The 25,058-nt window shown below is 44.5% G+C and overlaps 1 protein-coding gene across 1 annotated transcript in view; it reads right to left on the bottom strand.

Annotated features, from left to right (window-relative positions):
* Nucleotides 1–25,058, bottom strand: part of LOC311113503 (ubiquitin carboxyl-terminal hydrolase 43-like) — a gene marked incomplete at its 3' end in the record, with an annotated part of 98,606 nt that overhangs the window by 21,451 nt on the left and 52,097 nt on the right. Inside the window, exons 4-6 of the mRNA XM_084156735.1 lie at nt 8,443–8,535; nt 6,973–7,108; nt 5,542–5,686 (exon numbers count right to left, since the gene is read on the bottom strand). Coding sequence (XP_084012861.1) covers nt 5,542–5,686; nt 6,973–7,108; nt 8,443–8,535 — 374 coding nt within the window. The remainder of the gene's footprint in view (nt 1–5,541; nt 5,687–6,972; nt 7,109–8,442; nt 8,536–25,058) is intronic.

The following is a 25,058-nucleotide window of genomic DNA, read 5'->3' as shown; positions in this document are numbered from 1 at the left end:
ATCGCACTGCTTTGCTTTATCTTGGCCAGGTCGCAGTTGTAAATGAGAACTTGTTCTCAACTGGCTTACCTGGTTAAATAAAGGTGAAATAAAAATAAATACAAAATTCAGTCTTCCAGAGATTTGAGACTGGGACGGACGTTCACCTTCCAGCAGGACAATGACCCTAAGCATACTGCTAAAGCAACACTCGAGTGGTTTAAGGGGAAACATTTAAATGTCTTGGAATGGCCTACTCAAAGCCCAGACCTTAATCCAATTGAGAATCTGTGGTATGACTTAAAGATTGCTGTACACCAGCAGAACCCATCCAACTTGAAGGAGCTGGAGCAGTTTTGCCTTGAAGAATGGGCAAAAATCCCAGTGGCTAGATGTGCCAAACTTATAGAGACATACCCCAAGAGACTTGCAGCTATAATTGCTGCAAAAGGTGGCTCTACAAAGTATTGACTTTGGGGGGTTGAATAGTTATGCACGCTCGTTTGTTTCACAATAAAGTGGTAGGCATGTTGTGTAAATCAAATGATACAAACCCCCCAAAAAATCTATTTTAATTCCAGGTTTTAAGGCAACAAAATAGTAAAAATGCCAAGGGGGGTGAATACTTTCGCAAGCCACTGTATCTGTATTTTATACCTCTCTCTCTCCCTCCTTCCTAATGTTTTCAACAAATGTATTGGGCTCTGCTAATTTTGACTCCCCACCAGGAGGCAATGGACCTGATTCCCAGTCCCCCGCTGAGCTACTTTCTCTTATCCGACATGAGAAATCGTAACCTTTCCTTCGCTAACCAAATTCCCCATTTCAATTTGGGACTTTTATTAGCCGGTGAGCAGATTGGCTTTGTGCCTGCGCTGTGCCCGCTGGGGCTCAGATTGTGCCGATGTTGTAGAGAGAGTTATGAGACACACACACACACACACACACACACACACGACACAGAGACAGACAGACAGGCACACATGCCTGCACGCACACACACACTCACATGAAATGAGATTATACACACAGGGCCATTACTCATGGTGAGGAGTCTGGACCACGCCGGGGGTCGACTGTGTGACTGTCTGTCTGTAGCCCACGGGGGGAGTGACGCACAGGCTAAGGCACATATGTACCAGCCAAAAGGGGGCTGGGACGTGTGTGTGTGTGTGTGTGTGTGTGTGTGTGTGTGTGTGAGAAAGAGAGTGAGAGAGAGAAAGAGAGCGAGAGCATGCGTGCATTCGGGTGCTTGAGGGTGACTGGCTGATTTGTTCCGCAAATGAGGGCCTGTCTGGTCACAGGTTTAAAGAGCCAACGGTGTCCATGATTAAACATATTTCTACAGCGGAAGAGAAGGAGGGAGGGAGGTACTACAAGCTTAATACAGTCAATATGGGTCGTGACAGCAGTGGTTTGAACGCTAGCTCATATACAGTGGGGGAAAAAAGTATTAAGTCAGCCACCAATTGTGCAAGTTCTCCCACTTAAAAAGATGAGAGAGGCCTGTAATTTTCATCATAGGTACACGTCAACTATGACAGACAAAATGAGATTTTTTTTTCCAGAAAATCACATTGTAGGATTTTTAATGAATTTATTTGCAAATTATGGTGGAAAATAAGTATTTGGTCAATAACAAAAGTTACTCAATACTTTGTTATATACCCTTTGTTGGCAATGACACAGGTCAAACGTTTTCTGTAAGTCTTCACAAGGTTTTCACACACTGTTGCTGGTATTTTGGCCCATTCCTCCATGCAGATCTCCTCTAGAGCAGTGATGTTTTGGGGCTGTCGCTGGGCAACACGGACATTCAACTCCCTCCAAAGATTTTCTATGGGGTTGAGATCTGGAGACTGGCTAGGCCACTCCAGGACCTTGAAATGCTTCTTACGAAGCCCCTCCTTCGTTGCCCGGGCGGTGTGTTTGGGATCATTGTCACGCTGAAAGACCCAGCCACGTTTCATCTTCAATGCCCTTGCTGATGGAAGGAGGTTTCACTCAAAATCTCACGATACATGGCCCCATTCATTCTTTCCTTTACACGGATCAGTCGTCCTTTTCCCTTTGCAGAAAAACAGCCCCAAAGCATGATGTTTCTACACCCATGATTCACAGTAGGAATGGTGTTCTTTGGATGCAACTCAGCATTCTTTGTCCTCCAAACACGACGAGTTGAGTTTTTACCAAAAAGTTCTATTTTGATTTCATCTGACCATATGACATTCTCCCAATCCTCTTCTGGATCATCCAAATGCACTCTAGCAAACATCAGACGGGCCTGGACATGTACTGGCTTAAGCAGGGGGACACGTCTGGCACTGCAGGATTTGAGTCCCTGGCGGCGTAGTGTGTTACTGATGGTAGGCTTTGTTACTTTGGTCCCAGCTCTCTGCAGGTCATTCACTAGGTCCCCCTGTGTGGTTCTGGGATTTTTGCTCACCGTTCTTGTGATCATTTTGACCCCACGGGGTGAGATCTTGCGTGGAGCCCCAGATCGAGGGAGATTATCAGTGGTCTTGTATGTCTTCCATTTCCTAATAATTGCTCCCACAGTTGATTTCTTCAAACCAAGCTGCTTACCTATTGCAGATTCAGTCTTCCCAGCCTGGTGCAGGTCTACAATTTTGTTTCTGGTGTCCTTTGACAGCTCTTTGGTCTTGGCCATAGTGGAGTTTGGAGTGTGACTGTTTGAGGTTGTGGACAGGTGTCTTTTATACTGATAACAAGTTCAAACAGGTGCCATTAATACAGGTAACGAGTGGAGGACAGAGGAGCCTCTTAAAGAAGAAGTTACAGTTCTGTGAGAGCCAGAAATCTTGCTTGTTTGTAGGTGACCAAATCCTAATTTTCCACCATAATTTGCAAATAAATTCATAAAAAATCATACAATGTGATTTTCTGGATTTTTTTCCCTCAATTTGTCTGTCATAGTTGACGTGTACCTATGATGAAAATTACAGGCCTCTCTCATCTTTTTCAGTGGGAGAACTTGCACAATTGGTGGCTGACTAAATAATTTTTTTCCCCACTGTACGTAAGCATCCTCTGTTTATTTAAGACGATGACAGTGGTTTACTGACAGGTTGTCTTATTCTAACATGCCCCATTTAAATTAGGCTCTAACAGCATGCAAAGGTTCCACAGCATATTTCTACGGCTAGCCACAAGAGATAGGGATTTCTGGGTATTGTTTGTGACAGACTGAGCAGACAGAGCTGTCACACCAGTTCATTCTTAATTAGGACAATTTCCTTATTAATTGTGGCTCATCATGAAAATATCATTATAGCCTACCATCCTAAAATATATTATCAACCCAGCCCCATTCTTCAGTATTACATTTCTCAATTAGTTCGCTAAAACTAAATGGGTGGATGCCGTACTGGATGCTGAAACCACAGCATTATAGCTCCATAATAATGCATGTATATTTCAATGGCTCATTTGATTACATCCACATCACCCAGTGGTTCTGATTGAGTGATGATTACACATGATTACAGTAATTGGATACTTAACCAGTACAATAAGGAACACACTAACCAATTAGACGACAATAGGATGTAACAATATCTTATCATGTCTTCTCCCTCCCCACAGCTTTGTAAAGCTAACAGTACACACACACACACACACACACACACACACACTATGTTACTCAGGCTTCTATTCAATCTAATCCATTAAAGCAATGAAGGCCCTATTCAATAAACCTGTTACGAGCGATTAGCTGAGCGACCCACCATTGTTATGCAGACTGTGGGGTAGTTAAGATGGCAGGGAGGTGTTATGAGATGTCAGAAACAGTAATGACGCTTGCAATAACTGAATGCATGTTATGTCGAGTCTAATCAGCCCAGTTGAGGTTTTGAATCATTACACTGGTAATAGGAGTTCACTCATCATTTACAGTAGAATGTGTATACAAAATATATAGTTATTGTATTCATGTGTGTACTGCATGTGTGCTTTTGAGTGCTAATGAGTGTCAGTGTGTGTGTGTGTGCCTGTGTGTCTCTTCCGCTCTCCTCTGATCACCTCCATTAGTGCTGGGACATTATTTTCTCTCCTCTGTCTCGAGGTGATAAGGATATCGTTTTATCGTTGCCGGAGAGAGATTGAGGATCGTACATTTTTCATGACCCCTTTGAGCACATTATTGAATTATTGATGTGGCCCTTTTCAGGAGTTAAAGAACATTGAAAAACACTAAGGGTTTCTTTTAGCGTTGTGTTGCTCTGAACGTAGCCCTCCCGGTCGGGCGTCCCGCAGGGATAAGAGTTAAGACACCCACCTTTTGGAAATGGGTCAACTAGAAAGGAGTCAACAGGTGAAAACAAGTGTGTGTGTGCGTACATGCGCAGTCGCCATATCAATAGTTAATTTGACACCGCCTGGCGAAGCTGGGGCTGATTTCAAAGGGAGGTGACGCAAGGCTGGCTCCATCTCATCCACGTTCACGATCCAAGTATGTGAGAGAGTGAGTGTATGTGTGTGTGCATGTGTGTCGTGTGTGTGAGTGAGTGAGAGCGAGCCTTTACCTCAAGCCCTCAGCTAGATATAGGACCGTCAGGGACACTGTCTGAGAGAATTGAATAACCTAGACAGAAATACAGTACCTGTCCATGAAATAACACGAAATAGCAAAAAGGAGAAGACTGTCGTGTGCAAGGATTCAACACCTTTCAACATTGATCCATTGAAATTGAAACAGCTAAGAACCTATACAGTGCCTTGCAAAAGTATTCTTCCCCCTTGGCGCTTTTTCTATTTTGTTGCATTACAACCTGTCATTTAAATGGATTTTTATTTGGAGTTCATGTAATGGACATACACAAAATAGTCAAAATTGGTGAAGTTAAAAAATAAATAACAGAAAAGTGGTGCGTGCATATGTATTCACCCCTTTGCTATGAAGCCCCTAAATAAGATCTGGTGCAACCAATTAGTTAAATAAAGTCCACCTGTGTGCAATATAGGTGTCACATGATCTCAGTATATATACACACACCTGTTCTGAAAGGTCCCAGAGTCTGCAACACCACTAAGCAAGAGGCACCACCAAGCAAGCGGTACCATGAAGACGAAGGAGCTCTCCAAACAGGTCAGGGACAAAGTTGTGGAGAAGTACAGATAAGGGTTGGGTTATAAAAAATATCAGAAACTTTGAACATCCCACGGAGCACCATTAAATCCATTGTAAAAAAATTGAAAGAATATGGCACCACAACAAACCTGCCAAGAGAGGGCCGCCCACCTCTTGTCTTATTGTTTGTCTCACAATAAAAAAATATTTAGCATCTTCAAAGTGGTAGGCATGTTGTGTAAATCAAATTGATACAAACCCCCCCAAAAATAAGGCAACAAAATAGGAATGATGCCAAGGGGTTTGAATACTTTCACAAGCCACTGTAGCTCTATAGTGTTTATCTGAACAAACACTATCCATTGTGCTAAAGCCAAAAAGCTTCGGGCCTGAGAGAGAGCGAGAGAGCGAGCGAGAGAAAGAGAGAGAGCGATAGAGAGACTTGGGGCTGTGGCTGCAGCCATGATTACCCGAGATTCGCGTGGAGCCTCCCCGTGTGTGGAGGGGCGGAGCCTGGAAGGCATAGACCACATCGCTCTCGGCAACGCTGGTCAGATCGTCGTCGTCAGAGAACGAACGCTGGAAGCCGGTGGCGTAGAGCTCTGACAGGATCACCTGGATGGGGGGCGGGGGGGGTGATGGAGGGAGAGAGCGAGCGAGGAGGAGATGGTTTAAAGAGATGTACATTGCTTAATACAGCACGGAAGTAGACTTTATAATAAACAGCCGTGGACATGGCTAAGTGGCTTAGCATGGGGGTCAAACACACACATACACAGGCTAATAGTTGTAGACAGACAAGCTATAGAGGACAAAGGGAATGTATGTGGCAAAGCAAACAGAGAAAACCCGCAAATCAAACAAAGCAGAAATGCTATATTTGTGTTTTAAGTCTGTTCAAGATCCTTCTAAAGTAAACACATATTAAAGGCCCAGTGCAGTCAAAAATGTGATTTTCCACACTATGGGGTTGGAATAAAACTTAAATTTGGATAATTACGATAATGCCCTTTTAGTGTAAGAGCTGTTAAAAAATAAGTATCAGTCTGTTTTGGTGGGATGGAGTTTTGGCCTGCTTGGTGACATCACCAGGCGGTAAATTAGTTAATAGACCAATAAGAAAGAGAGTTCCAAACCTCTCTGCCAATAACAGCTAGTATTCCCCTCCCCACTCAGACCACTCCCAGACAGTCCTAGCAAATGTCTTGCTTGAGAAATTGCTCTTTGCTAAGAAGCTAACTTTGTATATTTTTGACAATTTTAATTGAAACAATCACAGTAAGACCCTTAATTGTTACCCAGAAATTATTTGATATCGAGATAAAAACAGCTGCATTGGACCTTTAAGGATTCCTTACTATCTCCTCACTTCTGTTTTCTGAGAAGGCTTTCGTCAAATCACAAACAAACAGACAGACAAACAGTGATGTCCCATCCCGCTCATCCTCACATAGCATGACGAGACTTTAGGCCCAGCTGTGGGGCTGACAGCTGACTCTCTCAGTCTGGAATATTCCTATCTTTCTCTCTTTTTCCTGTCTATCTGTTCCCTCTTTTCATCTGCTCCATTCTCTGTCATTCTGCGTCTGGACTGCTCCTTTCTCTGTCTGTCTAGCCCCTCTCTCTTTCTCTGTCTGTCTAGCCCCTCTCTCTTTCTCTGTCTGTCTAGCCCCTCTCTCTTTCTCTGTCTGGTTTTCCTTTTTCATAGCAGCAGGGCTTTCCATGATGGTCCCTTTAAAAGATTCTCACCACGACTAAGGGAGAGGGTTTTATATGTTACAGTGAGTGAGTGGAATAATTCATTTACACCCCATAGAGACAGGATAGAGCTGGATAGGGCCTTTTAGATTTTGTAGGCTAACGAGTCTGGCCCACTAACCGTGTGTGTGTGCAGCCCCTACCTGGTCTGGCGTGATCTTGCCCTCCTCAGCCACCATGGCACGCAGGCAGGAGATGGAGCCAATGAGAGGCACAGCCAGACCAACACGTAGATACCTCTGACCCTTAGTACTAAGCACCAGGGTCACACTCATACACCTGGAGAGAGAGAGAGAGAGAGAGAGAGAGAGAGAGAGAGAGAGAGAGAGAGAGAGAGAGAGAGGGGAAAGAAATACAGCGAGAGAGAGAGAGAGGAAAGAAATACAGCGAGAGAGAGAGAGAGAGAGAGAGAGAGAGAGAGAGAGAGAGAGAGAGAGAGAGAGAGAGAGAGAGAGAGAGAGAGAGAGAGAGAAAGAAAGAGAAAGAAGAAACTTGTTACAGCCAGTTCTTCACAAGCACACACACACACACACACACACACAAAGACAGGTTCTAGACATTACACTTGCTGTGCTGTTCTCTTATCTCCTCCACAATGTCTGTCTGGGCATGCCTGACTGCAAGGCGATGCTAACGTGTTAGCATTAGCACCACAGGGCGCTTGTCTGTGTCTGCTGAGGCACGCCTATCTACAATCAACAGGAGCTAGCTAGTGCAGAAGATGTAGGCATGACAGGTGGAGCAATGGAAGGATGAAGGGGTGAGCACTTAGTGCTATTTGAGGCCACAGGTTTGAGGTATGACTCAGTGGAGGGATAGAGAGATGGAGGGATAGAGATGGAGAAAAGTCTGGGAGAGAGACAGGAGCCCTGATGACGCCCCAGCTTCCTGCTTTCCCATCATGCATTATTCAGGAAGTGTTGCGTCGTCGCTAACAGAGTGCTCAAAGAGCAGAGACACAGGGAGGATGTGAGAGCTGGTTTGTTGATGTTGTTAGACATGCTGAGATGAGATGAGACTGGATGAGAGACAGAGATGTGGTATACAAAGTAAGCGCCAGTGATGTTAGTTAACCCCCTGCTGATGTAAGAAGACGCCACCATCACTGAGATCTCACTGAGATTTCAGTTGCTGACAGCGGGGCGATAAGGGGAATATGCCATTAGTAAGTGAGGACAATGACATGAGAGGATACATCCATCCCAAAGGGAGGCACAACCGAGTCCCAAAATCAGTAACTGTGTGGGTCTCACTTGAACCGATGAGGATTCATGAGTCAGTCTCTTAGTATTAAGGCCATATACTGGATATGTGAGAGCTATACAAGAGTTATACCTTAATACAAATGCGGTAAGTTGCATCGGATAAGAGTGTCTACTACCAAACTAGCATGTTAATAGCATCAGTATCAGACTGGCCCTGTGGATAGACATGTTATTCCAGCAACCTGTTGTGTGTCTATCAGAAACACCCACCCTGCTTTTCACAACACTAGCACTTGATCATATTCCATTGTGTCTTGTCACAAAAAGGGAGAACTGGTCAAATAAAAAGTGTACATGTCACACAAACACACACACACGTGCAGTGGCTTTATGACTGGTGTCGCTTACCTGGTTTGCCGTAGGGGAATGGGCAGTGAGATGCAGAGGAAGGGGTCAAAGGTGTTGCTCTGTTTAAGGCAATGTGGACATGTCAGGGAGGACCTACAGACAACAAAGAGAGAGGGAGAGACGGGTTGGGTTAAAGGGATACTTCACCCCAATTACAAAATGACATATTGGTTTCCTTACCCTGTAAGCAGTCTATGGACAAGGTATGACAGTAATCACTGCTTTGGTTTTGTTTACCTGGCCACTGTTTCAAATGCTAACTTTTTAGCATTTGTGGCACAATTCCAAAGCAAGTCAATGCTAGCTATATTAGCATTTTTGTGCTTCATGTCCAAGTCATTTATTAGTCACTTGGGTTGAGTGGAGAGGTAAATATTTTCGACCTCACCTGGCAGGGCTTCTATATGTGTAACGTCATGCATGTAGATGGACAGAACAGAGAAAGTGCATTTAGCTCCAAGAGAGACAACACTCCACCTGGAACCACACATCCCCAGTAAGAAACACACAGGAATAGACTAAAATATTCACAAGACAGGAGAGAAATAAAGTTGTTTTATTTGAATATTTCAGCAGGTGTTCAAAAACCGTGCTGGGAAGAGAGGAATGAGGGGAAGAGAAAAAGAGAACAAAGAAAAAGAGAGTAATCCAGCAGGAATACAGCGGTTAACCGTTAATCGCTTAATCCATTTTAAATACATTTGACCGGTAATGCTCATCGGTCTATAGGTTCATTTGCATAATTTTGTAGAATTAAATTGCTGCGTGTGTTTTCGTTAGTCATCATGCTTTTTATTTATCACACGCACACAGCATACATGGCCTAGCTTGAGGAGCGGAATAGCCTACCTCCTGGAGTGAACCCTGCTTTTGTAAACCCAGTCATTGCGCAACAAATAACAATTCTAAATGCAATCGCGTGTTAAACTCTTTGGTGGCTACGATTAAAAAGGAGCTATTTTTATTTCTCAATCTCAACTTGTAAAGCGCGCCTCCCATTCGCCATTCGGATGCCTACCGTTAACTATCAGCGCGTCACCCACCACTTTACAGTGTGAACTTTACTTCAAAGTGGCCCTGCAAAAATCCATCCATAGAAACGTGGAGACTATTATTTTATAAAGACTTCCTCATGCCATTAATCAGCATTTCTCTCCTGTTCTATTGGTTTTCATATCAACTTTATTTCATTGTCCAGAAGCCAAAGGCCCAATCCTAATAATATTAGCAACCCATCATAGTAGTTGCTATTAGCAGGGGTGCACATAACTGGTACGCAGGTACGCAAGCGCGACAAAAATCAGGAATGCGTAATGCCACTTGTGTTACTACGCGCCTTTGCGTACTTGACCGATCTTCTCATCTAACCTTACACATGACATGTTGCTTGTCAACTACTGTCAGGGATGTCCAAAAAGCAACAGACATTAAGCAGCTTTGGCGTTTCGCCACCTACAAAGAAACGCCAACTGGAGCCAGAGCCGAAGAACATACTTTTTTCGGAAAAGTGGCTCCAAGATGTGCAGTGGCTTGAAGCTAACGATGAGCGCACTGAAATGTGGTGCAAGATTTGCCGCTCAAATCCACATCTAGCAGACAAAACAGGTGCATTTTATAAAGGCTCAAAGAATTTCAACCATCCTTTATTTGACAATCATGAAAAGAGCAAGGAGCACACGAATGTGGCGCAAGCCATTGCTAATAAACAAGCTAGCCGAGAAGAAATGTCCAGTCGCTCACTTGCCAGATGGCGAGACAAGCTGAATGAAGAACAGCGGCAAGCTCTGTTTAATACTTTTCTCCTCGCCTTCCATAAAGCTAAACATGCACGTCCCATGTCTTCCTATTCTGAGGATGTTCCTTTACTGAAGCGGCTAGGAGTAAATGTCGGAGGTGCATATCATTCACGTGAAGGGGGCACACGGATCATGCAGAGCATCGCTCACACCATCAGCGGGGAGTTACGAGCCAAGTTGCAGTCTGCTGAATTTTGGGGGCTGCTTTTTGATGGATCTGAGGACATCACAAAAACTGAGCAGGAAATCATTTACATTGTGTCTGTGTCCAGCAACGGAGAGTTTACTTCGGACTTTATTGGACTGATTGAATTGGGTGCTGACCGAACCGCGCAGGCCATAACAGACGGACTTGTGAGACTTTTCCAGGACACAGGCTTGGATGACTGGACAACAAAGTTGGTCGCTGTGTGCACAGACGGGGCTGCTGTCAACGTAGGTATCTACAACGGCGTTGTGCCAAAACTCCGGCAACTTACTGCGGTTGGAGACTCCCTTGTGCACATTCTGTGCACCGCACACACACTGGAGAATTGCGCAAAATCAGCTGATCGCAACGTTCCTTACTGTGAGACATTTAATCGCTCTGTGGTCAAGCTGCTGCAGTTTTATTTACAAAAAGGTGGAGTAAAAAAAACTGCTGCACTGAATAAGCTATGTGAAGAAAATGGGATCTCCTTTGTGAAACTGGGTAAGTTTCATAATATCAGATGGTCTGCATGGAGGCATGAAACACTGTTAAAAATATCAAGACTATTGCCAGCCATTAAAATGCAACTGGTTACGAGTGATAACAGTGACTTGCAGCATATCTGCACAGAGCGTTTTCAGTGCTTTCTGTCAAACATGCTTGACATTTGCAACATTTTGAAGACCACATCCATTAGGTTTCAGAAGGAAAAGCTGACCATTGGAGAATGTAAGGATGAACTCATGGTGGCCATTGGACAGTTCACACTTCTGCTTGATGGTGAAAGCCACAGGGCACACACTGTTTCCAATGCTGAAGCTGACAGAGACAAGACACACTTACTCAGGGGGTTAATTGAAGAGTTTGAAATCAGATATGACTCCCTCAAGTCATGTGATCATTTCTTAGTATTTGATCCTTCAACATGGCCTCAGGAAATGCAAGACCTCTACAGTTTTGGAAACACAACAGTTTGCAGCATTCTCAAGAAATATGAGGACACCTTGCAACTTGACAAAGATACCACTGTGACAGAATGGATGCGCTTAAAGCAGGCAGGAAAACGCCTGGGACCCTCTTCTGTGTATGACTTGGTCCAAATAGTAAATACAAGTAACCCAGATGCTTACTCCAACATCAACAAGGTGGTTAAGCTGTCTTTTACACTGCCTTTAAGCAGTGCAGCTTGTGAGAGGGGATTCTCACATCTCAACATAATAAAAACCAAGTACAAATCTCGTCTGTCACATGCTCGTCTCTCAGTGATAAAGGTAACGTCCTCAACATAGGAATGACCAATATCAATATTCAGACTTTGGTGTTACTGCAGAAGAATAAAAAGGAAGGTTCTAAGTAACATCATACAAACGTTTGCAGTATGTTGACCATAGCCCCATATTGCACCTAGCAAAGGACTTCCACCTCCTTTGATCATAATCACACACAGATACACACGACTGGGAGGAGACTAGCTGGTCACAAAACACACCAACATTTAATATCTATATTCGTTTCACAGGGAAGTCAACATCTTATCAGCTCATTTTACCTCCTTCTATTGCACCAATCTCACTGTGAAAAACAGTACTGTTCAAGGATGCCTTGCTAGTTGCAGACCACAGAGACATTTGACCCAAAGCCTTCTGTTGACCTGTGGATGGAGACAGCTAATCGGAGGCTCAACCAAGGACAGGGAGGTGCATCTGCAGCATCTTCATCATCTACCATGCAGGAAGCTGAAGCAGAGGACAGTGGGGGCGACACTGAAGAGGACAGTGGTGGCGGCACTGAAGAGCACAGTGGTGGCGGCACTGAGGAGGACAGTGGTGGCGGCACTGAGGAGGACAGTGAGGAAGACTGCACTTATTAAGACCACGCTACATATGGGGTGAGTACCAGACACCATCTGCTGGTACTAACCTGAGTAACTCACTGAAAAAGTTATGTGCACCCCTGGCTATTAGATTTCCCCCTCTTTCTAAGTTTCTAATTGAGATTTCATCTCTGTCACGTATGGAACTGCTTGCATTAGGTGCGCAGTTTAGAACTGTGTTTTCCGCTAATTGCATTTGGGCAAATGTTTTAAAATGACATTTTATTAGCTGCTTCATTACAGGAGTTGCATGTTCAATAATAGGCTATAGCCTTTTGACTGTAAGACGATAGACTTGCTATTGTTGCATGTTTCTATTAAGCTCTTAATGAAAAATGTCCGGTCCTTGTATGCATGCATACTATCAGAGAGGAAGAGGCGAAGCGAGAGGTTTCACTCACGCCAAAATCTGTCCAAAATAAGTCCTATGGGCTTATTTTGGGCCTAAGCTTGTCGCCTGCCTTCCCATCTTTGGACGACTCCCATTATTCTGGCGGAAACATAAACATCTTGTCATTATATACAGATCTCTCACAGCATTTTCTGTCGGTCACGTCATTTTATGTAACAGTTTGTTGACCGGTTAATGAGGGCCAGTAAGTCGGCAGCAAAATTGACCGAAATTTGCATCCCTAAGTAGATGTGGTTAATAGAAAAAGAGAGTAATCCAGCAGGAATACAGAAGAGAGAGCACCAAGTCAACTGAGAAGCAAGGACATCCAGATTGACAGGGACATGACATCATTACTCTGCGACATCATCCCAATGCAGTATGGGTACACTGGTCAAAAGAGTCACTCTCCCGTCTCATCCTCCCGTGTCACACAGGGCATCCACTACCACTGTCAACCAACACAAACATGACTCCAACATGAATACCTCCCTGGCCAGTGGCCCAGCCAGAGTACACCCTGAGGGATATAGTAGTGGTGTGGAACAGGGGGGATCAGCCCTACAGGGGGATCAGCAGGGAATGAGCCTGGGGCTGGGAAAGCCAGCCAAGAGGACTGTGTCAGCAGCATCCCCAGGGGGAGGGGGAGAGACGGGGAGAAGGGAAAGATGGAGGCAGAGGAGAGAAGGAAAGGTGGTAGAGAGAAAGATGGAGGCAGAGGAGAGAAGGAAAGGTGGTAGAGAGAAAGATGGAGGCAGATGAGAGAAGGAAAGGTGGTAGAGAGAATGATGGAGGCAGAAGAGAGAAGGAAAGGTGGTAGAGAGAAAGATGGAGGCAGAGGAGAGAAGGAAAGGTGGTAGAGAGAAAGATGGAGGCAGAGGAGAGAAGGAAAGGTGGTAGAGAGAATGATGGAGGCAGAAGAGAGAAGGAAAGGTGGTAGAGAGAAAGATGGAGGCAGAGGAGAGAAGGAAAGGTGGTAGAGAGAAAGATGGAGGCAGAGGAGAGAAGGAAAGGTGGTAGAGAGAAAGATGGAGGCAGAGGAGAGAAGGAAAGGTGGTAGAGAGAATGATGGAGGCAGAGGACAGAAGGAAAGGTGGTAGAGAGAAAGATGGAGGCAGAGGAGAGAAGGAAAGGTGGTAGAGAGGAAGATGGAGGCAGAGGAGAGAAGGAAAGGTGGTAGAGAGAAAGATGGAGGCAGAGGACAGAAGGAAAGGTGGTAGAGAGAAAGATGGAGGCAGAGGAGAGAAGGAAAGGTGGTAGAGAGGAAGATGGAGGCAGAGGAGAGAAGGAAAGGTGGTAGAGAAAAAGATGGAGGCAGAGGAGAGAAGGAAAGGTGGTAGAGAGAAAGATGGAGGCAGAGGAGAGAAGGAAAGGTGGTAGAGAGAAAGATGGAGGCAGAGGAGAGAAGGAAAGGTGGTAGAGAAAGATGGAGTGGTGAAAGAATGAAGACGAGACAGACACAAAGCAGATTGGTTGGAGAGAGAGGGGCAGCCAATCAGGCTAGCTTGTGTGGAACATATTAGCTCCACTGTGCTGATACATTTGACTGCTCCGTTCTTTCTGCTTTCTCTTTTCAACCTGTTTGTTTTAAGCTGGATGAGTCCAGGTTATCAGGTGTTCTGCTGAGTCACTCCAGGACAGTGATGCAGTCAAGTATAGTCAGTACAGGTCTGTAGCTAGAGTTGTTACTCCAATCTAGACCAGGGCCTGTAACCACAAAGCGTATCAGAGTAAGAGCGCTGATCTAGGATCAGGTCCCCACCTGTCCTTATAATCGTATTCCTTTTGATCTAAAAGCCGAAACTAATCCTAGATCAGCACTCCTACTCTGAGAGGCTTTGTAGATATGTGCCCAGATATCATAGAAATAGCATTACTATTTTAATAGAATTACTTATTCTATTTCTATGGATCTAGTAATTATTTTCTATGGATCTAACACAGATTTCCCCATTCAAATTTCTAGGTCAGGCTGTAAATGACATTCTGAGAGTTGGTTAAAATGATTACTCTGCATGGGAAAGTGACAGTCACAGCATTAGTGGTGCTTCCACGTTCCAACATCATTTAGAACACACACACACACACACACACACACACACACACACACTAGCATCACTTAGAACTCGATGTGTGGAGGCTGACAGCATTTCCAGTCTGGTTGGTTCATCTGTCTGTGAAGAGAGAGTCTGTCAGTGTGTGTGTCTGTGAGGAGAGAGTCTGTCAATGTGTGTGTGTGTCAAACCTATCCTCGCACCACCACCCACTCTGCATTTGTCTGACTCTCACAGCACCAATCTTCTGGCCTCTAGCCCACAGCAACGAGTTAGCAGTCCTACCAACCGATGGTCTACCAGAGACCCTTATTCATCATTTATACAGATGAGGTTTTGAACAGCCTCTCTGCACCACCTAAATAAATAGTACGTGACCAGCATTACTAAACACGTAGCCTCATATCACCTTTCTTGAACGCAGCATCTATATACAGTGGGGAGAACAAGTATTTGATACACTGCCGATTTTGCAGGTTTTCCTACTTACAAAGCATATAGAGGTCTGTAATTTTTATCATAGGTACACTTCAACTGTGAGAGACGGAATCTAAAAAAAAATCCAGAAAATCACATTGTATGATTTTTAAGTAATTAATTTGCATTTTATTGCATGACATAAGTATTTGATACATCAGAAAAGCAGAACTTAATATTTGGTACAGAAACCTTTGTTTGCAATTACAGAGATCATACGTTTCCTGTAGGTCTTGACCAGGTTTGCACACACTGCAGCAGGGATTTTGGCCCACTCCTCTATACAGACCTTCTCCAGATCCTTCAGGTTTCGGGGCTGTCGCTGGGCAATACAGACTTTCAGCTCCCTCCAAAGATTTTCTATTGGGTTCAGGTCTGGAGACTGGCTAGGCCACTCCAGGACCTTGAGATGCTTCTTACGGAGCCACTCCTTAGTTGCCCTGGCTGTGTGTTTCGGGTCGTTGTCATGCTGGAAGACCCAGCCACGACCCATCTTCAATGCTCTTACTGAGGGAAGGAGGTTGTTGGCCAAGATCTCGTGATACATGGCCCCATCCATCCTCCCCTCAATACGGTGCAGTCGTCCTGTCCCCTTTGCAGAAAAGTATCCCCAAAGAATGATGTTTCCACCTCCATGCTTCACGGTTGGGATGGTGTTCTTGGGGTTGTACTCATCCTTCTTCTTCCTCCAAACACGGCGAGTGGAGTTTAGACCAAAAAGCTCTATTTTTGTCTCATCAGACCACATGACCTTCTCCCATTCCTCCTCTGGATCATCCAGATGGTCATTGGCAAACTTCAGACGGGCCTGGACATGCGCTGGCTTGAGCAGGGGGACCTTGCGTGCGCTGCAGGATTTTAATCCATGACGGCGTAGTGTGTTACTAATGGTTTTCTTTGAGACTGTGGTCCCAGCTCTCTTCAGGTCATTGACCAGGTCCTGCCATGTAGTTCTGGGCTGATCCCTCACCTTCCTCATGATGATTGATGCCCCACGAGGTGAGATCTTGCATGGAGCCCCAGACCGAGGGTGATTGACCGTCATCTTGAACTTCTTCCATTTTCTAATAATTGCGCCAACAGTTGTTGCCTTCTCACCAAGCTGCTTGCCTATTGTCCTGTAGCCCATCCCAGCCTTGTGCAGGTCTACCATTTTATCCCTGATGTCCTTACACAGCTCTCTGGTCTTGGCCATTGTGGAGAGGTTGGAGTCTGTTGGATTGAGTGTGTGGACAGGTGTCTTTTATACAGGTAACGAGTTCAAACAGGTGCAGTTAACAGGTAATGAGTGGAGAACAGGAGGGCTTCTTAAAGAAAAACTAACAGGTATGTGAGAGACGGAATACTTACTGGTTGGTAGGTGATCAAATACTTATGTCATGCAATAAAATGCAAATTCATTACTTAAAAATGATACAATGTGATTTTCTGGATTTTTGTTTTAGATTCCGTCTCTCACAGTTGAAGTGTACCTATGATAAAAATTACAGACCTCTACATGCTTTGTAAGTAGGAAAACCTGCAAAATCGGCAGTGTATCAAATACTTGTTCTCCCCACTGTAGCTCAAGACGACTGAATTAAGACATAACACCATGACTAAACTTGCAGCCTCACCCTTTTGGAATGCAGCTCTCATATAGTAGGCTTACATATAGCACATGCTATGCATCAACATACATTAGACAGAATTCAAACATCATAATACAGACATAGTGCTTTTAGAGAATGTTTGACCAGTAAATTGGTCGAAGAGCTTTCTTGAACGCAGCTCTCATAGCAAACAGCTCATACTGTGCATTACCCTAAACCTACATTCGACAGAATGAAGATACTGTATCAGACACATAACACAGACCTTTTAGTAAATACATTTGAACCCACGGTGAACCTCGTCTTCCATCAATCCCCTTTTCCTTTCAGTTTCACCAGCTACAAATCCCTCTCTGCTTGAATAATGTATTCCAATGGATTCACAGTCCATTTCATCAAAAAGTTGAGAGGAAAAATGTGAGATATAACTTTCACAGGGGTTGGAGTCATCCGGGTCTCAAAACCACTCAGTGCCCATGTGAAAAGCCCATTTGAGATTCAATATCACGTCACTGGTGATTTGCATTTTCCACAAATGTGGCTAAAAGCGGTGGTAGAGAAACATTGGTAATCGAGGGGGTTGTGAATTATGCCTGAACAGAAATGCAAGGACCCCAATCCCAGTCACTGATTGATACAGGCCGGCACAGAGGTCCTGATGCCATTTCAGCCCAGTGCCACTCCAGGACAAAGGCAAAGGCTCAAGTATCCCCTTCCTTAGTCGTTCGACTAACCAATCAATCCACAGAGAAATGTCTACAGTATAGTATCTACTGCCCTGTAATTAGCAAAACGTCTAAAGTGGAACACATGGTAATGACAAGTCCTTCCAGACCTTTACTCTACAGGTCAGCAGACAGTTCCTCCTCTGCTCCCTCCTTTCCTCTGCTCCCTCCTTTCCTCTGCTCCCTCTTTTCCTCTGCTCCCTCCTTTCCTCTACTCCCTCCTTTCCTCTCGTGAAATGGGGAGGGCAGCTGTAGCCAGAGCGAAATTCCCCTGTCAGTCAGTCTGTCTGGGTTGCTGGCGTCTGCGTTGGTTGGATGAGTGCACTGAGGCTGATCTGCTTTTCCATTAGAGACCTTTAAACAAAGGGCCCACGCCATGGGAAATTAACAGAGGGCTACGCCTCAAAGAAAAGAAACAAATGTTTTAGGCTGCCTCTCTCTGAGGGGTGTGACGAGCTGGAAGATGAAGTCCGGGAGTTCGTGCAACACGGGACAGGAGACACGCTGATTGGTCTGTTGAATGCTTCCTGTGCTGGGACATTGGGATTTTGTCTTCAACTTCAAGAGATTGAGTGTGACATTTGTGATATTGGAGGCAGCACTAAGCCAAAAAGGATGTTCATTTGTTTAAAAAGTTTGAGTTGAAACACCCCCCAAAATAGTTGTTGTGACCGTCATCACACAGTGTTGATGAAGTTTAAGGTTGACCATCCTCATCCTCCTGCGCCAGTATTTCCTCTGTTGATGATGAGTACCATCTCTGAGAGGGGCCTGTGCAGTTCCAGTGTGTGCATGTCAGAGAGTTCATGAGTATGCGTATGGTTACTGCCTCTATCCACTCAGAGAAGGGCATCTGCATCCGTATCCTGCTTGCATACTGAGAGGTGCGATGCGCTTTGGTCCCCATCTGCTGTGTGGAGATATGAGGCTAGACGAGGCTCTAAACGTCCCTCTCTCTCTGGTCTCGATCCAGGCCGCTGACAGCCTCCTCCTCCACGTCACCGGAGCATTGGGGACCCGAACACCAGTTGTGGAACTGATTCTCTAAACAAACAACTGCACTGGGCTATCATCTCTAGCAAGCTCCAACTGCAACCACTTACAGTGAGGGAAAAAAGTATTTGATCCCCTGCTGATTTTGTACGTTTGCCCACTGACAAAGAAATGATCAGTCTATAATTTTAATGGTAGGTTTATTTGAACAATGAGAGACAGAATAGCAAAAAAAATCCAGAAAAACGCATATCAAAAATGTTATAAATTGATTTGCATTTTAATGAGGAAAATAAGTATTTGACCCCTCTGCAAAACATGACTTAGTACTTGGTGGCAAAACCCTTGTTGGCAATCACAGAGGTCAGACGTTTCTTGTAGTTGGCCACCAGGTTTGCACAGATCTCAGGAGGGATTTCGTCCCACTTCTCTTTGCGGATCTTCTCCAAGTCATTAAGGTTTCAAGGCTGACGTTTGGCAACTCGAACCTTCAGCTCCCTCCACAGATTTTCTATGGGATTAAGGTCTGGAGATTGGCTAGACCACTCCAGGACCTTAATGTGCTTCCTCTTGAGCCACTCCTTTGTTGCATTGGCCATGTGTTTTGGGTCATTGTCATGCTGGAATACCCATCCACGACCCATTTTCAATGCCCTGGCTGAGGGAAGGAGGTACTCACCCAAGATTTGACGGTACATGGCCCCGTCCATCGTCCCTTTGATGCGGTGAAGTTGTCCTGTCCCCTTAACAGAAAAACACCCCCAAAGCATAATGTTTCCACCTCCATGTTTGACGGTGGGGATGGTGTTCTTGGGGTCATAGGCAGCATTCCTCCTCCTCCAAACACAGCAAGTTGAGTTGATGCCAAAGAGCTCCATTTTGGTCTCATCTGGCCACAACACTTTCACCCAGTTCTCCTCTGAATCATTCAGATGTTCATTGGCAAACTTCAGACGGGCATGTATATGTGCTTTCTTGAGCAGGGGGACCTTGCGGGCGCTGCAGGATTTCAGTCCTTCATGGCGTAGTGTGTTACCAATTGTTTTCTTGGTGACTATGGTCCCAGCTGCCTTGAGATCATTGACAAGAGCCTCCCGTGTAGTTCTGGGCTGATTCCTCACCGTTCTAATGATCATTGCAACTCGAGGTGAGATCTTGCATGGAGACCCAGGCCGAGGGAGATTGACAGTTCTTTTGTGTTTCTTCCATTTGCGAATAATCGCACCAACTGTTGTCACCTTCTCACCAAGCTGCTTGGCAATGGTCTTGTAGCCCATTCCAGCCTTGTGTAGGTCTACAATCTTGTCCCTGACATCCTTGGAGAGCTCTTTGGTCTTGGCCATGGTGGAGAGTTTGGAATCTGATTGATTGATTGCGTCTGTGGACAGGTGTCTTTTATACAGGTAACAAACTGAGATTAGGAGCACTCCCTTTAAGAGTGTGCTCCTAATCTCAGCTCGTTACCTGTATAAAAGACACCTGGGAGCCAAAAATATTTCTGATTGAGAGGGGGTGAAATACTTACTTCCCTCATTAAAATGCAAATTAATTTATAACATTTTTGACATTCGTTTTTCTTGATTTTTTTGTTGTTATTCTGTCTCTCACTGTTCAAATAAACCTACCATTAAAATTATAGACTGATCATTTCTTTGTGAGAGGGCAAACATACAAAATCAGCAGGGGATCAAATACTTTTTTCCCTCACTGTACTCTGTAGGCTCCTACAGTACAGATCCAACTCCATAAAATATAAGGTACATTGTGAGTGGGCACGCAAACACACCTGAGAACTCTCTTATCTTAAGTATGCGATTTCTCTTTTTATTACGAGGAGGGAAGATGTCAAAATTAAAACCTATTGGCACTCCTCACAATTACTCTACAGTCCTCAACCACTAGAGTCAATCATATCATGAAAACAGCATAAATAGTGTCAGAGAGTAATAAAGTGCTTCAGCTATGACAGTAGTGGATCAATACAATTGTACTGGTGTTTGTTTGGCAGAGAGGGGCGCTCAAGGTTAAGTAAACAGAGTAAACAGAACTACTATTACTAGTGGGGTAATTGGCAGACCCGTGTGTGTGCGAACAGTGTGTGGGTGTGAGAGAGAGTAAGTGTTAGCTGACGATATTTAGAAGGTGTCGGGTCAGAGAGAGGAAGCGGGGCTTGGCAGAGTCTCTACACTATGTACGTTAACAACAAACGCCAGTGGAGAGATCAAAGCAGCCCTCCACTTCATCAACTCTCTAACCCCCACTTCAAAGCATTCAGCCTGGGATGGGATCGGCTCAGAGACGCCCCAGGTAAGGTCAGGTGGGGGAGATGGCAGCCCAGGATGCCTCACCGATGGAGGGGGAGGAGAAGGAGTGTGAGTGGGTCATCATGTTAATAAAATCAAAATGAGAGGTTGAATGAGGAGTGACTGTGTGAACTCTGGATAATCTGCTTTAAAAGGTTTGGCTTCAGAAATCTGCACCACCATCTTGGGCAGCTGTGCTGAACTGAAGACACAGGGGAGAGTACAAATAGAAAGACAATATCTATTTCCTCAGTCCTTTGGGTGCCTCCCAAATGGCATGCTATTACCTTTATAGTGCACAATGTTTAACCAGGGCCCATTGAAGTTGTGTAGTCTACTTGAAAGGAAAGAGAGTGCCATTTGGGATGCTGCCTTTGACACTAAGAAAACCAATGCTCCAAACTCAACATGACAGACTGAGGGTGTAGACGAAAACTCATTTGAGGCCGCAAAGTGACTGTCGCTCGCCTCTCCCGTCTCTGCAGCCTAAACCACCAGACAGCCTTCGCTCTAATCGCAAACATTTATTCAGATCAGAATGCCCCCGAGGAGTCTCACAGATATAAAAAGACTGGCAGACAGAGAGAGAGAGAGAGAGAGCGAGAGAGAGAGAGGAGTGAGACAGTGAGAATGGGTGATTGATTCAGAGAAAGATTGAAAGAAAGATAGTGAGATTGACAGAGAGAGAGAGAGAGAGAGAGAGGGAGAGAGAGAGGAACCATCTAAGAGTGATTATTATTTTGTTTAGTCTTGCAATTAGAGACGAGTGCCATGGCAACCACAATTATAGAAGGACAATAACATAAGGAGGAAGTGTGGAGGACGAGTCACAGAACCCAAACTCATCAGAGCCAATGGGTGTTTCTCGATATGCATACTACCATGCTCCACACTCTCATGCTCTGACGACGTTCTCCTGAGTACGTTCTTGTGAGGACGAGAGTATGGAGAATGCATAAAACATTATATTTGAGAAGCACTCACACTTCCCCTCACACTGCACCTCCCCATTCACTGAACCTTCTTCCAGCCAGGACAATGTCAACAACAGACAAAACACGATATACACAAAGCAAATGTTGTACTTCATAATTATCAGCTAGATATGTGAATCGTAATAATCAAGCTAGCCAGCTAGTTAAACAGGCATAAATGGCCTAAAAATAATGTTATGCAAGGTAGATATACATTTTTGGTGGGTAGCTACCAATTCTTCTTGGCTAGCTAGCCCTATTGACTTACTATGGACTTAGCTACCCAGTCACTGAACCGTCTTCCAGCCAGGACAGTGGCAAGAGACTAAACGAGATATACACAAAGCAAATGTTTTACTTCATAAATATCAGCTAGCTATATGTGAATCGTGATAATGTTGCTAACCAGATGGCATAAAGGGCACAAATGACCTAAAACTAATATTATGCAAAGTAGATGTCAATTCTTCGTGGGTAGCTAGCTAACAATTATTCATGGCTATCTGGCTAGCTAGCTAACAGTAATAGCTAGCCAGTTATCCCTATTGAATTATTATGGGCTTCCGATCTATGGTACGTAGGCAGGTAAACACGGCAAAAATTTACACAGCATGTATTTATTTACATATCAAGATAAAATATTGTAGTCAGGCAACATATTATATGTGAATAAGCAACATTTCATTCCGAAGTCGGAGTGTATTTTCTCTCGCTTCAGCTCAAATAATGGCCACCATTGATTTCAAGAACTGTTGAGTCATTTTTTACGTGGTTGCGTCATATTTCTTTGCATACTTTCCGTTGAAGCTTGCATCGATGCATGCTTCAAAATATGTACAAACGGAGTACACATTCGAGAAGTGCCCTCCGTGCTCCATTCCTCCGTGCTCCGTTGATTTTGACTCATACTCCGACCCTCCCGTGCTCCAATTTGCGTGCTCAGAGCACGGTAGTATGCATTTTGAGAAACACCCATTGTCTGAGTCACACTACTACACTACCTGTCTTGTGACTTCAGAAGTCTGGAAGGTGGAACACAGCCAATACTGCAACGTTGAGTTAGAATGTTGGAACGGAGCCCAATGTAACACAACAGTTTGAGTGCAGTGGATAGGATACATTACTTGTGTTGATCTGTATTCATACTCAAATGCACTTGCATGAACAGTTGCTAAGTACAGTTGTAGGCAGGCACAGTGCAGGAGCTTTACAGACAAAATGAACTTTACAGACGGCCCCATGTAATGCAAGACCAGGCAGGGGTGGGGAACAGCCAGGCAGGCTCTACCTCTCCCAGGCTCTACCTGCAAGGTCATCTGTAACAAGCCCTCCAGCCATCTGCCCTCTCCATCTGTACCTCCCCCAACACCCTCCCACCTCCCTCCAGCCAAACCAGACAGCCGTTAGCCTGCTGCCTGAGTCTGTGTCCGGAACTCCGGAATCGCAATTACAGTGTAACCCTGCTACTCTCTGACACTTCAAGCTGTTGAGGTGGAGCCAGGCAGAAAATTACAAGGTGCGTTTTGGGAGAAACAACAGAGTTTGGAGTAGTTCTGTAATCACTTTACAGTAGACTGCATAATAATGTGACAAAAACATGTACTCAATACTGAGACATATACTTAGGGAGCAGACCATCAAAGTACTAATTACTGGTGCTTTAAGTGTTGTTTTGTAACCCCTGACTAAACACACACTACACTCTTTTTTAGCTGTCCCCATAGGAAAACCCTTCGAATAACCCTTTTTGGTTCCAGGTAGAACCTTTTTGAGTTCCATGTAGAACCACTTCCAGAATGTGTTCTACGTGGAACAAAAAACGGTTCTCCTACGGGGACAGCCGAAGAACCCTTTTGGAACCCTTTTTTCTAAGAGTGTACTACTATTCGAGCCAGTTTGCTAGAGCAGGAAAATAATCTTGCAACAAAGGGAAATGTGAATTATTATGTGGATTATAATTAATGAACATTTTTGTAGGGGTGGATACATTTTTCGTTACGGCAACCCAAGTCTGACATTTCTAAATTGAAATTACAAACTCCAGAAGCCTTTTAAAAACTCAAATACACTAGAAGTTTGCATTTCCTGCTTTGCAGGGAAATTCTCAGCAACAAAAGAGTGATCAAATTAAGATCCTACATCTGTATATCCATCCACCTGAGGGGGAAGGATGGTGAGTCCAGACACTTCACAACTGTCAGCCAAAACTGTTCGTCTAGGTAGTGCACTATGAAGGGAATAGGGTGCCATTTGAGACAGAGACAAAATTGTTGATGAGAGGAGCTATCGCATTAGCATTCTTTACTAAGCTGTTTAGGGATGCATTTGGCGTCTCAGCTTTCCCCTAGTGTCGCTACTCTTTCTGCTAATGAATTAACGGCTAATCTGATAATAGCACGTAAACACAACCATGTGCTGTTGTGGCAAACACATCATAGCCAAGAGCCAAGGGGGTTGGATGTTAAAGAAGACACTTTGAATAGCAGGAGGGATCATCATCACATTCAAGGGAACACCCGGAATTCCAATATTCCATCTCGGAATTCCGATATTCTGCCTCAAAATTCTGATATTCAATTTTAGACATATTTTTCCATAAGGGAGAATGGATTCGGAGAGCAATTTCCAATTAGCAGCCTGGAGGAAACAGCGGGAGAGATCAGTCTCTGCAGGGATACAGTGGGTTTGTATAAGTGTATAATCCATAATCCTGTGATGAGGGAGTGGGAATCATAATCCCGTGATTGAATGGGTGGTTAACCCCGCGTCATCATCAATACAGTCTAACTGTCTGGGGTTAACCCTATACTGATTGACTCACGCTAATCTGCCAGCATGGTGTTAAGTCCAATACTAAGCCCGATACAACTGGAGTCCTTCTTTGTTATAGAGAGGAGCGCTGCCTGTGGCTGCAATCAACTCCCTGCAGTTTCTGTACATTTAATGTCTAATCTCATTCTCTCTACAATATGGATGTGTCAAAGTCTAATCATCCGTTAAACTGCTCAGTCAATCCATGTGGTATACAGATCAGTGGTTGGTATCATAAATCAACAAGTGGAACGTTTCAACAGATTGATCTAAGAAGAGAGATGGATGGGGAGGAAAGGAGATGAAGAACATCATGACAAGGCTAGCAGAGGGTCATCACATTTCTATTAGACTGGCTACGCAGGGAGCCTGCTGCTGCTGCTGTGTGTGTGTGTGTGTGTGTGTGTGTGTGTGTGTGTGTGTACTGCAGACCAGGA

This window comes from Coregonus lavaretus (assembly GCF_964263955.1).
Source record: "Coregonus lavaretus genome assembly, chromosome: 40".
Lineage (NCBI taxonomy): Eukaryota > Metazoa > Chordata > Actinopteri > Salmoniformes > Salmonidae > Coregonus > Coregonus lavaretus.
This window is presented reverse-complemented; position numbering and strand designations above follow the sequence as displayed.